Below are 13,133 nucleotides of genomic sequence, written 5' to 3' on the forward strand. Positions count from 1 at the left end.
CGAATGGGCTGCTCTTGCTACTATTTTCTTTGTAAGTTTCTCAAATAGAAACATACGTTTGGAACTCGGACCGTACTGTTCTATCGCGTTCTTCACAGTCTCCAACTGAATAGTTATCTGAAACGATGGTTAAGGAAATCATTATCAGGTAATACACTTCCTTAGGTATCGCAACATAATATATCCAGAACGACAGATTATTAAAAACTGATTCAGGATTACTTTGCACCTAACGGGAAAGACAAGATACCACAGTTTCAAGCACATATGTATGAAATGTCATGAAATCATTTTATATTGTGGCTGACTGTTTTATAACCTGACAACTGTGGAGGTTGAAGCATTCAAGACACAGATGTATCATATTGGTTATATTTGGTCCGGCCAGTAACAAAAGCAGAACTCATTGCAATGTTTTGATAGGTCATGCTAATCAGTTCAAAGGTCCACTGAACATCAGTTCAAGGATCAGACAATTTTTCGCCAGTCAGAGGATGTGAAGCAGGAGAAAAACATCCATGCAGCTCATGGCTTGCTGTTGGCAAGGAGAATCTGGCTTGGAATGCTCAAGAAGGGAATGAGGCAGAAAGCACAAAACTAAAGAGGTGACTTTTTGATTTGGTTTGATTTATTATTGTCACGTATTAGTATACAGGCGACACGGTGGCACTGTGGTTAGCACTGCTGCCTCACAGTATAGTGTTACAGTCATAGCCAAGGACCCGGATTTGATTCCCGGCTTGTGTCACTGTACGGAATCTGGACGTTCTCCCCCGTGTCTGCGTGGGTTTCCTCCGGGTGCTCCGGTTTCCTCCCACAGTCCAAAGATGTGCGGGTTAGGTTGATTGGCCAGGTTAAAAAATTGCCCCTTAGAGTCCTGGGATGTGTAGGTTAGAGGGATTAGCGGGTAAAAATATGTGGGGGTAGGGCCTGGGTGGGATTGTGGTCGGTGCAGACTCGATGGGCCGAATGGCCTCCTTCTGCACTGTAGGGTTTCTATGTGCTGGTTCGGTGCATTGGCCATGCTAAATTCTCCCCCAGTGTACCCAAACAGGCACTAGAGTGTGGCGACGAGGGGATTTTCACAGTAACTTCGTTGCAATAATAATGCAAGCCTACTTGTGACAAATAAATATACAGTGAAAATTATTGTTTCTTGCATACTATACAGACAAAGCACACCGTTCATAGAGAAGGAATGGAGAGTGTACAGAACGTAGTGTAACAGTCATAGCTAGGGTATAGAGAACGATCAAATTAGTGCGAAGTAGGTCCATTCAAAAGTCTGATGGCAGCAGGGAAGAAGCTGTGCTTCAGTCGGTTGGTACGTGAACTCAGGCTTTTGCATCTTTTTCCTGGCGGAAGAGGGTGGAAGAGAGAATGTCCACGGTGCGTGGGTTGTTTAATTATGTTGGCTGCTTGTCCGAGGCAGCGGCAAGCGTAGACAGAGTCAATGGATGAGAGGTTGGTTTAACATCTGTCACGGGGAAAATGTCAGATACTATTGTTAAAAACAGTTACAGCAGGGCACTTCGGACAAATCTAGGGAATCGCACAGAGTAAACATGGTTTTGTGAACGGTGAATAGTGTTTCATCAAATATTCGGGTGTTTTGTAGGTAAAGGCGGTCTGGTTAATGTATTGCATTTTGATCCCAGACAGCATTTGATAAGGTATCACATCAAAGGTTAAAGAAGGGGTAAAAGCAAAACTCATGATTTTGGGGGGTAACATATCGAAAATTGCCAACTTACAGGAAAGGAAGAGAACAACAAAGAACAAAGAACAAAGAACAATACAGCACAGGAACAGGCCCTTCGGCCCTCCAAGCCCGCGCCGCTCCCCGGTCCAGGATTGAATCCTGAATCCAGGATCCCCGCCCAATTTTCCAGCCTATCTACATACCAATATCCTGTCCACCGAGCTGTCCCTCACAGCTACGATGCTTTGTTCATTACAACCTATTAACTCACCCCCACCCCCCCATTCCAGACCATGTGATCTCCAGGGAGAAGCGAAAACCCAGAGTGAAAAACCCCAGGGCCAATATGGGGAAAAAAAATCTGGGAAATTCCTCTCCGACCCCCTGAGGCGATCGAAACGAGTCCAGGAGATCACAATGGCCCCGATCGGAAAATGCTTCCCAACCCGAGTCATTTCCACTTCCACGAACACCATATGAATTCCCTGCCCCCGAGACAGGTTCCCAACTATCCGCAGTCTCGCTCTGTACTGGCACCAGCAAGATGATCATAGAATGAAGCCTTGAAACGAGAAACAAGGAACAATTAGCCGCGCCGCTCCCTGGTCCAAACTAGACCACTCTTTTGTATCCCTCCATTCCCACTGAATGGGTCATTTTTAGTTGGCAAGAAATGACGAGCAGTATGCACAAGGGTCAGCGCTGTGTCCTCAAGTATTTGCAATGATGTAACTGACTTGAATGAAGAGAATGAACGGATTGTTACCAGCTTTGTTTATGGCGCAAAGATGGGTCGGAATGTAAGTTTCGAAAATGATATGGGGAGGTTACAAATGGTTATGTTACTGGGATATTGAAATGGAATATAATGTAGGCAATTGTGGAAATTTAAACTGTTGCATTTGGAAAAAGAAACATGTTATCGAAATGTTACTGAAATGATTGCAGAGCTCTGAGGTTCAGAGGGGTGTGGCTGTATTCCTGCATGAATCACAAACTGTTAGTACGCAGGTACAAGAGTAATTAGAAAAGCTAGTAGAGTGTTATCGTGTATCATGAGGGGAATTAAATACAAAGGGAAGGAGCATATGCGTCAATTAAAAAGGGCATTGGTGGGGCCACCTCTGGAGTATTGATTTCTTTATTGAAGGAAGGATGTAAATGCGCAAGAAGATTTCTAAAAAAAAATGGTTCACCAGACAATACATGGAGGTTATCTTCTGAGGACAGTTTGTGTACGCTAACTTTGTGTTCACTGGCGATTAAAAGAGTAAGAGGCGAGCTGGTCGAAGCATATGCAATCCTGCGGTGTCTTGACATGGTGGATGTAGAAAGGATGCTTTCTCCTGTGGGAGATTTAAGTTTTATAGGTTATTTATTATTGTCATAAGTAGGCTTACATTAACACTGCAATGAAGTTACTGTGAAAAGTTGCCAAACTCCAGCGCCTACTCGGCTGCACTTAGGGAGAATCTATCATGGCCAATGCACCTATCCAGCATGTTTTTCAGACTGTGGGAGGAAACCGGAGCACCCGGGGGAAACCCACGCAGAATAGGCAGGACGTGTAGATACTGAACAGACAGTGACCCAAGCCAGAAATGGAACGTATGTCTCTGGTGCTGTGAGGCAGCAGTGCAGCCCGAGAACAAGGGGGTCATTGTTTGGAAATAAACAGTCGCAAATTTCAGGTAGGGATGGGGAGAATTTGGTTCTCTCGGGACAAAGAAACGAACAAGGAACAAAGAACAATACAGCACAACAACAGGCCCTTCGGCCCTCCAAGCCCGCGCCGCTCCCTGGTCCCAACTAGACCATTCTTTTGTATCCCTCCATTCCCACTCCGTTCATGTGGCTATCTAGATAAGTCTTAAACGTTCCCAGTGTGTCTGCCTCCAACACCTTGCCCGGCAGCGCATTCCAGGCCCCCACCACCCTCTGTGTAAAATACGTCCTTCTGATATCCGTGTTAAACCTCCCCCCTCACCTTGATAATATGACCCCTCGTGAACGTCACCACCGACCTGGGAAAAAGCTTCCCAGCGTTCACCCATCTATGCCTTTCATAATTTTATACACCTCTATTAGGTCACCCCTCATCCTCCGTCTTTCCAGGGAGAACAACCCCAGTTTACCCAATCTCTCCTCATAACTAAGCCCTTCCATACTAGGCAACATCCTGGTAAACCTGCTCTGCACTCTCTCTAAAGCCTCCGTGTCCTTCTGGTAGTGTGGCGACCAGAACTGGGCGCAGTATTCCAAATGCAGCCGAACCAATGTTCCATACAACTGCAACATCACACCCCAGCTTTTATACTCTATGCCCCGTCCTATAAAGGCAAGCATGCCATATGCCTTATTCACTACTTTCTCCACCTGTGACATCACCTTCAAGGATCTGTGGACTTGCACACCCAGGTCCCTCTGCGTATCTACACCCTTTATGGTTCTGCCATTTATCGTATAGCTCCCCCCTACGTTAGTTCTACCAAAATGCATCACTTCGCATTTACCTGGATTGAACTCCATCTGCCACAGTGTTTGCTGTGAACAAAACGTTACTGGTCTGTAAAGTGATAGTGCCAAAAGCTTTGGTGGTGTGGTCCAGGATGCTAACGCAAGGCAATAAAGGGAAACACGCTGTGGTATCAAGGAATAGGGAAAGATTGCTGAGAGAGATTAACTCAAAGTAGGCATAATTTGAAAGTTCAAATATAGAACAACATAATTGCTTTCGGAAAATAAGAGAGGAAGTAAAAGAACAACAAGATTATACATGGCCGAATTAATCTTCACTTCCCCATCTCCATAGATTCCACAGAATACATTTGGAACGAAGACTATGAAGATGATAATGGCAACATCTGGACAACCGCTGCCACATTCATCACTCTGTTTGTCTTCAGCATTTTCTACAGAACTGCAATCACTCTGGTGAAGGTAAGAAGATGAAACTCTCTCACTCTTTAATCTGTCAACTTCGTTTTGAAAAAAACTTCACACGTTTCATTAAAAATCATCTGAGATAACTGCAACAGGTCATTAAATGTTTGTTTCATTCTTTTATTTCTCGTACAGGTCGAGTGATCAGTTAAACTTCGGGCAGTGATGATTTCTTGCCGTGTTTGTGGGAACATCTGGATTTAAAAAATAAATATATCATCTTGATGACTATGAAATTAAGATGCCTTGATTTTATGATGCCAGATGTCTTGGTGAAATAAGAGGGATCTTGCTGAAAATTTTTATTTTTACTTTGCATGTGCAGATCCTTCAAAATCATATCTGTCTTTTCAAAAATATTTAAGTCCTGTACTCCCGAGCAGCTGTGAGGATTCTTAATCTGTAGCTCACAAGAATGATGAATCTGATGTATTTTTAAATGTGCGAGGTAATTTTGATTGTAGGGTTAATGGATTTTTATTTTAGTTATAGTTGGCGTGTAAATAGATAGGATTTCTCGCTCCTTATGCTCAAATGTTTTCTTCTTTAATATTGAGGCCATGGTTGCTCTCTAGTATTTTACCGTTGTGCAGGGAGCTGGAGGCTCAGACCACGTGTATCTGTTCTCAATGAATCTCTCATTTGTTATATCCACACATTGTGACATTTAAATTACAGTTCTCCGTAAGATGTTCTCTGCGAAATTGTCAGTACATTTTGAACGACAAATTAATGAATGTGGACTTTGCTCCATTTTTTTCTCCAAGTTTCCCCCCACATTTCTCATTTCCCCTGTTAAAGTTTCTCCCTCCAGCTCCCCCACTCCCCCCACTACTTCCCCCACCCCCACCTAATTACCGACACAACCCTCCCACCACCCGCATGTCCCTGAGAGGTAGATTTCTCCAGTCCTCTGTCAGTTATATTTGCACCTTTATACATTCACCAAAGAAGCCACCGGATCATGGAACCCATCACTTTTACATCGTTTTATCAAAAATCGCAAAGGCGGAGTGACTGCACAGCCAAAAACAGCTCTCTGACTTATGTCAAAAGACAGAGTCATTTTATGCACTTCGACGTTCCAATTAATAGGAAGTAAGTCTCAGGAATATCATACAGGACAGAAATAGATTGCCAGGCAGTGGGTTTCAAAGTGCCAGAGTATTTGGTGAGTTGAGGTTGGATTGGAAATTTTTCTCAGAGGTAGTGTCTGCGCAGGAGTTCTTTGGCGTGGAATTAATGCTCAAGATTTCCGTTTGCTTCGCTGGGGCATGAACCAATGAATCCACAGAGCCGAAGTGGAGAATTGAACTGAGTGGAGAGCTGCATCTTAATGTTGACCTCCCGGTCCTCGACCTCCTGCAGAATTTGAAGAAGTTCAACATTCACTCGAGGAACAGCACCTTATCTTTCCACTGGGCTCTTTCCAGCTGTCACACTCAGATTGAGTTCAACAATTTCACACTGGAAGTTCTGCCCCCCATTTTGTTTCCTTTACAGATTTGGGTTTGAATCGTGTAATTGAAACAAATTACATTTGTTCCTTGTTTACGACTCCGACAGACACATCATTTGTTCCTGCCATTGTTCGAATAGAGAACGAGCACAGTTAAAATGGGCCGAATGGCCTCATTGCGTGGTGTAATAATTCTCTGATTCTATGTTACCTCACCCTAAGGCCAGGAACTGCAAAGTCTTTTCTCATTTCATCCCTTCGGAGTTCCACCCTATCAGAGCTCTTTCCTGTTTATATCTTTCCTCCCTCCTAAATTTCACTTGTTTCAGACATTAGGCATTTCTAACATAGAAACATAGAAGATAGGAGCAGGAGGAGGCCGTTCGGCTCTTCGAGCCTGCTCCGCCATTCATCATGATCAAGGCTGATTGTCCAACTCAATAGCCAAATCCTGCTTTCCCGGTTTTAATCAGAGGTCATAGAGATGAAAGATGAGATTTGTTTCCCTGTCCACAAATGCTGTCTGACTTCCTGAGATTTTCCAGCATTTTCCACATTCGCTACAGATGCCTCATTGGCTTTGCATGGCAATGAGAGCATCTGTAGCTTCAATGGCTCGCCTTTTGCTGGTTTGTCGATCTGGGGGGGTGGTTCTCGCTTTAAATGTTTCTGACAAAAAGTGTGTAAGAGGTCTCAGCTTCGAATCCCAGACGAGCGCTTTGCTTTTTCCTCTTGGTCAAGTTACAGGTTTTGTTCATTTCTTTGGGGTGCAGATGGCAGGTTTGGTTCACATAGGGGCTTGGTTTGAGAACCTGAGCGCAAACTGCAGGGAAACGATCAGCACTAGATTATCAAGGTATTTATAAAAGGGTTGGCTCTGTCAGTGGACATTCATTTATCCCTATTCACCTGGTCACGTACTCGATGGAGTTTAGAAGGATGAGGGGGATGTTATTGAGACTTACAGAATACTGAAAGGCCTGGATAGAGTAGATATGGGAAATATGTTTCCATTAGTAGGAGAGACTAGGATCCGAGTGCACAGATTCAGAGTAAAGGGACGATCCTTCAGAACCACGATATGGAGGATATTCTTCAACTAGAGGATGGAGAATCTGTGGAATTCATTGCCACAGAAGGTTATTGAGGCCAGGTCATTGAGCGTATTTAAGACATAGATAGATAAGTTCTTGATTGGTAAGGAGATCAAAGATTCCAGGAAAAGGCGGGAGAATGGGCTTCCAGCGTAAATAGACTCCAGTCGCTTTTGAGCTTCCAAACAGCAGCAATATCAGGCGTTTCGGTGAGAAACACGTCAGCCTCATGAATGTTGGATGCTGATGGGCAAATGTGTGGTGATCTTTAAATTTAAACTCATTACCGAATTAACTAACGATGCAGTTGGATTTCTGGACAACTGATATTCCTGCAATTTCAAACAAATCTCGTGAGATGCGATTCAGCCAATTGAGATGGTCCTCGTTTATTTCCACCTGGTTCTCGTGAGTTCAGAAGATCGTGTTGGATCAAATAGCTTTTGAGACTGCCTCTTGCTTCTCTTGTGTTAACAGTGGCCTCCTTGGAATATCCCAAGTCGAGGAGCTGAGTGCGGTGGAGGAACAAATGTTTCAAATCGAGTGCAATGTGTACCCCTGTCATCGGGATAGGAACATGTGTTACCAATAGTTACCTGACGAGGGAGCAGAAGATAGATAGAGTGACATTATACGGATAGGCCGATTAGCAGAGGAACAGATAGATAGATAGACGCATGGATAAATTACTTTGTTCTTTCCTGACTCACAAGCACTATCTTTAATTTTACTTCAATACATAATTCTGCCTGCTTTACTGCTGATTTGGCAGCTTAGCGTTGTCACCTGGAGGGATTTCAGAACTTGATTATTTGCTGAACTGATGGAAAAAGCATTTTGCTTCTTTACCGCATCACAATCGCCTCTATCAAATTTCTAGTTTTGTGCAGACAGTTCTTTACATTATCCCTTCTTCACATTGAGAGATGGAAGAGCTGGCGGATGGTTTCAAGTATATGTGAACAAGGAGACAAGGTCCAGCACTATCACTGCTAAGGAGTTCAATTGTGAGATAGGGCGGCACAGTGGCACAACGGTTAGCACTGCTGCCTCACAGCGCCACAACCCAGGTTTGGTTCCAGGATTGGGTCAACATCTGTGCAGTGTCTGCACGGTCTCCCGTGTCTGCGTGGATTTCTTCTGGCTGCTCTGTTTTTCTCCCACGGTCCGAAAGATGTGCTGGTTAGGTGCACTGTCCATGCTTAATTCTCCCTCAGTGTACCCGAGCAGGCGCTGGAGTGTGGCGACTAGGGGATTTTCTCAATAACTTCAATGCAGTGTTCATGTTAGGCTACCTGTGACACTGATGAATGAACTTAAAAAAAAACATGTTGTGGTGTACTTCAGTGCAGTGAGGCACGGGATAGTGTCCAAACCTGATCACGAGTTCGATGGTACTAACGTCACTAACTTAGTAGAATGATATCTGGAATAGGAAGCCAACCTCAGTAATTGTAATCATGAAACAGTCATATTTTTGCCCTTCAATGTCATCTGCGTGATTCATGTCCTTTGTGGAGTTAGATCTGTCACTGTTAACTGGCCTGACATCTATTTGGCTCCAATATGTCATTGAATCTTTACTGTCCGTTGAAATGACCTCGCAAGTTAAAATCATTAACATATATAATTAAATGTGAATTGTATATCTTGCAAGTTACTCAATAGAATCAAGTATAGTTTTCGTTTACTTAAAGTAGCTATTCCTCTCACAATGTCACATCAAATTGGGTCTGATCGAAGGAGAATCTCGCTGTATTTGTCCCTGCTATAGCTACTCCTGCAGTCTTTGCTGGTGAGTGCAGAGAGAGATTTAACCTGTAGCTTTTTCATTCTCTATCTACCTTTAAAATGTTTTATGGGACAGTCCAGGGGAAACTTTATTCGGTATCCAAAACGTGTGCGGGATTGATTCTGGAAGAGAGCGAGTGGACAGAGTGGACGGGAACATTTCTTGTATCACATCAGTCCAGTGCCTGTTTTTACAGTGTTTGATAGAGCAAATAGGGTCAGATTTATTTCGGTACCTAATCAATGTTGTTCCGGATTGACATGTTTGGTTCTCTCTGGTTCTTTCTGCCCTCTCTTCTATTTATGACCACCGGCTCGTGTGCTTCTTGTATGTGCAAGAGTTTGTGAGCCGGTATATCTGTTGAACTGGAAGAGTTTGGAAATTACATTCTGATATTGGAGCTTAGTTCCGCATCTTGTAAAAATAATGTTTTTGGTTTCAAAAGGGTTAACAAAACATGCCTGTTCAGTGACTGCAAGTAACATCGGTCCCCATAGATCTCCGCTTATGCCACCAGAGGGGTTTTCCTCCTCTATTAATAAGGAAACATTTTCGATGTGTCATTCCTCAATGTGGGTGACACCATCACCCCCGGCACGAACAGGGATCAGCCGCTGCACAGAGATGCTGAAAATGGCGAAGAGTCTTTCATTAAACGGACAGATAACAAATTTTCTCATTGAAGTTCAGGAGGTTTTGTACCCCACTCTGGCTGTTATTGGTGTTCCGGGTAAGTCTCTGCATCCAGCTATTAATTAGACGAGGTGCGTTTTAACACGATTAATATCCTTGTCATTTAGTATCTCCTCCCTGCTATTCGTGTTTCTGGTGATTTTATCGATACAATTGTTAATTCCCGAAATTGTGTACTTTATTACTGTTCCCGTCTGTTTTACGACTGCCGATTCACACACTACTGCTGTTTTAGCACTGATTTCGCTATGGGTATGAGATCAATGAATACAGAATGTTTTTTTTTCCTTCCATGCAGTTAACTTGCTGACGATTGTAATCCTGTGCCGGGGTAAATGTGGTCTCTCCAAATGTGTCACTTGCTATTTGGTGGCCATGGCAGCAGCGGATCTACTGGTCGTTATCATTGACCTAATATTGAGGCACATTCCTATTGTTTATTGGAAACAGTTTAGTTTTGTATATGCTATCCATGTGTGCAATATTCACGCTGTCCTGCTTTATGCAGCAACAGACTGCTCGGTCTGGTTCACTGTCAGTTTCACTTTTGATAGATTTGTCGCAATTTGTTGGCAGAAGTTGAAAGATAAATATTGCAATGTGAAAATCGCACTTGTTGTCTTGGGGACGGTGACAGTGCTGAGTGCCTTCAAGAATATTTTCTGGTATTACATGCTGTCACCGAGATATTGGCTTATCAATTTCCCCTGGTTTTGTGAGGTGCGAAGTGGCATTATGGAATCTCAGGTCTGGGCAACAATCGAATTCCTTCATAATATCTTTACTCCGTGTGTCCCATTTGTTCTGATTTTGCTGCTCAACAATTTAACCATCAGACATGTATTAGTGGCCAACAGAGCCCGAAGGAGACTCAGAGGTAACAGCAGTGGAGAGCGTACAAGTGACCCAGAGATGGAAAACCGAAGGAAATCCATCATTTTGCTATTTGTCATCTCAGCAAATTTCATATTATTTTGGACAATGTTTATGGTGTATTCTGTATGGTGGCGAATGTGGGTTTTGGGGTATGAATCTGTATGGCTTCCTGAGTTTGTATTGGAAATGGGCTTTATGCTGCAGCTTGTGAGTTGTTGTACAAACACTTGTATTTATGCTGTGACCCAGACTAAGTTTCGAGAGGAATTCAGGAATGTGGTGACATATCCTATTACCGTGTTTGTAAAATTAATTAAACGATAAAGATATCATGTTTAAGTTTTTCCAGTGCCACAACTCAATTTTATTATGTCCAGCTCACTCTCCCCTGAAGTGCCAGTGATGTAGGTTAATGTTAAGTCAATAGAGACATGTGGTGAACTGTACAGCACGCCCACCAAACTTTGCACCATGCGCACTGTAAAGGAAAACACGGGTTAACAAGAGTAAAATTTCACAGTCTATCCATTGTATTGTAATGGCAAGGACTAATAGCAATGAATAAAACACTTTTCAAAGACTTCACTTTTATATATAATACAGTGATACGAACCACGTGTAAATATCTAGTTTGCTCCGTGTACAATTTACTGAGGAGCAGAACCACTTGAGCGCCCTTTATCAGTGCCAGGAACAGTATTCAAGAAAATAGCGTTTTCCTACAAATACAGCTGACTAAAAGAATTGCAGAGAGGCGCAATTTTCATCACAACACCATGCCTTAGGATTTGCCTTATTTCATCATTGGTCATAAACCTCCAGGTTGACTCGTTTCTACATCCATTTCAGCACACGCTCTAACCAGATTCCAAAATGTCCTTCAGAGGCGCTAACTAGCTTTCAGTGCAGGCATGTTTTGGGGAGTACCCACTCATCCGTACACTTCTCAGATCTTTCGCAGTGGGAATGGAGGGATACAAAAGAGTGGTCTAGTTTGGACCAGGGAGCGGCGCGGGCTAATTGTTCTTTGTTTCTCGTTTCAAGGCTTCATTCTATGATCATCTTGCTGGTGCCAGTACAGAGCGAGACTGCGGATAGTTGGGAACCTGTCTCGGGGGCAGGGAATTCATATGGTGTTCGTGGAAGTGGAAATGAATAGGGTTGGGAAGCATTTTCCGATCAGGGCCAGTGTGATCTCCTGGACTCGTTTCGATCGCCTCAGGGGGTCGGAGAGGAATTTCCCAGATTTTCTTTTCCCCATATTGGCCCTGGGGTTTTCACTCTGGGTTTTCGCCTCTCCCTGGAGATCACATGGTCTGGAATGGGGGGGTAGGGGTGAGTTAATAGGTTGTGATGAACAAGGCGTCATAGCTGTGAGGGACAGCTCGGGGATAGGATATTAGTATGTAGATAGGCTGAAAAATTGGGCGGGGATCCTGGATTCAGGATTCGATCCTGGACCGGGGAGCGGCGCGGGCTTGGAGGGCCGAAGGGCCTGTTCCTGTGCTGTATTGTTCTTTGTTCTTTGTTCTTTGGAAGGGTGTCAGCAGAACCCAGGACAGTTTCCAATTCGGATAATCACTTGAACAGCGGCATTCAAACGAGACAACATCTCCGCAATTGACATCGCGAAAGTAGCGCAGAGATTGGAGACTTCCGTTCGTTACTCTGCAGTGCGATGGTACAAAGTCACACAATGGGAAATGTCCAATACAGAAACCTCACACCGGGCCAATTTAGGCACCCTCCAAATATTCTGGTAGATCAGCACCAAGACACAAATGTATCCTCTGTTAGATTCCGGTAGAGAACTAATTATCTCAACCCAAATTAGCAATCATTAAGTATTTGATCTAACCGGGACGCTGTTAAAATGAAAGAATGATTTCCCGCTGATACGTTACACCCTCGCTGGACAGGTTCTGAAGCAAATGGAGTATATATATATATTATTGAGAAATAATGAGGAGATGTTTCATCAGAATAACCGTGTTCTCTCAATTCGATATGAAATTAATTGCATAAATATATAATATTTATGTCAAAAACTATATCGGGAAGCTGAATCCAATATTTCATGCCATTGGGTCAGGGAAACGTTGTTAATTTTAGCAAACTGCGCATGGATTCCGCACAAACTCTTTCTTCAAATGGGGAGTGGACAATGACGTGAAACTGAGAAGAATGGAATGAGCGGAGGAAATTTAGATTGGAACAGAGAACAGTGCAGCACATGAACAGGCCCTTCGGTCCACCAAACCCGCACCGGCACATTAATTGGTTAGCTCTCTATAAAATAATTGAAAAAGACATGATGGGTCGTAGGGCCTCTTATTGTTGTCTGACATTTTCAACCATTGTTGAATCAGTCTGTCTGCCGCATTCCTAATTACAGCAGCCGAGTTGTCCGAAACAAACATCCAAAGTGCGACTGAATGACGGCACATTTGTCGCAATTTATGAGAGTCCCTTTAGGTTTCTAGTAGCCAGTCATTTCTGTAGTGTAGTGATCATCATAAAATCCCGACAGTGCAAATGGACACCATTCAGCCCATTGAGCCTGCACTGACAGCC

General features: G+C 43.5%; 1 gene segment (V, D, J or C); it reads left to right on the top strand.

Moving 5' to 3' along the window:
• Positions 1-7,790, top strand: part of LOC144480936 (Ig heavy chain C region-like) — a 35,201-nt gene extending 27,411 nt beyond the window's left edge. The window contains 3 exon segments of the C gene segment in view: positions 4,515-4,642; positions 6,878-6,960; positions 7,676-7,790. Of these exon segments, the coding sequence occupies positions 4,515-4,642; positions 6,878-6,960; positions 7,676-7,790 (326 nt within the window).
• The last annotated feature ends 5,343 nt before the right edge of the window (positions 7,791-13,133 follow it).

Source organism: Mustelus asterias, chromosome 30, assembly GCF_964213995.1.
Source record: "Mustelus asterias chromosome 30, sMusAst1.hap1.1, whole genome shotgun sequence".
Lineage (NCBI taxonomy): Eukaryota > Metazoa > Chordata > Chondrichthyes > Carcharhiniformes > Triakidae > Mustelus > Mustelus asterias.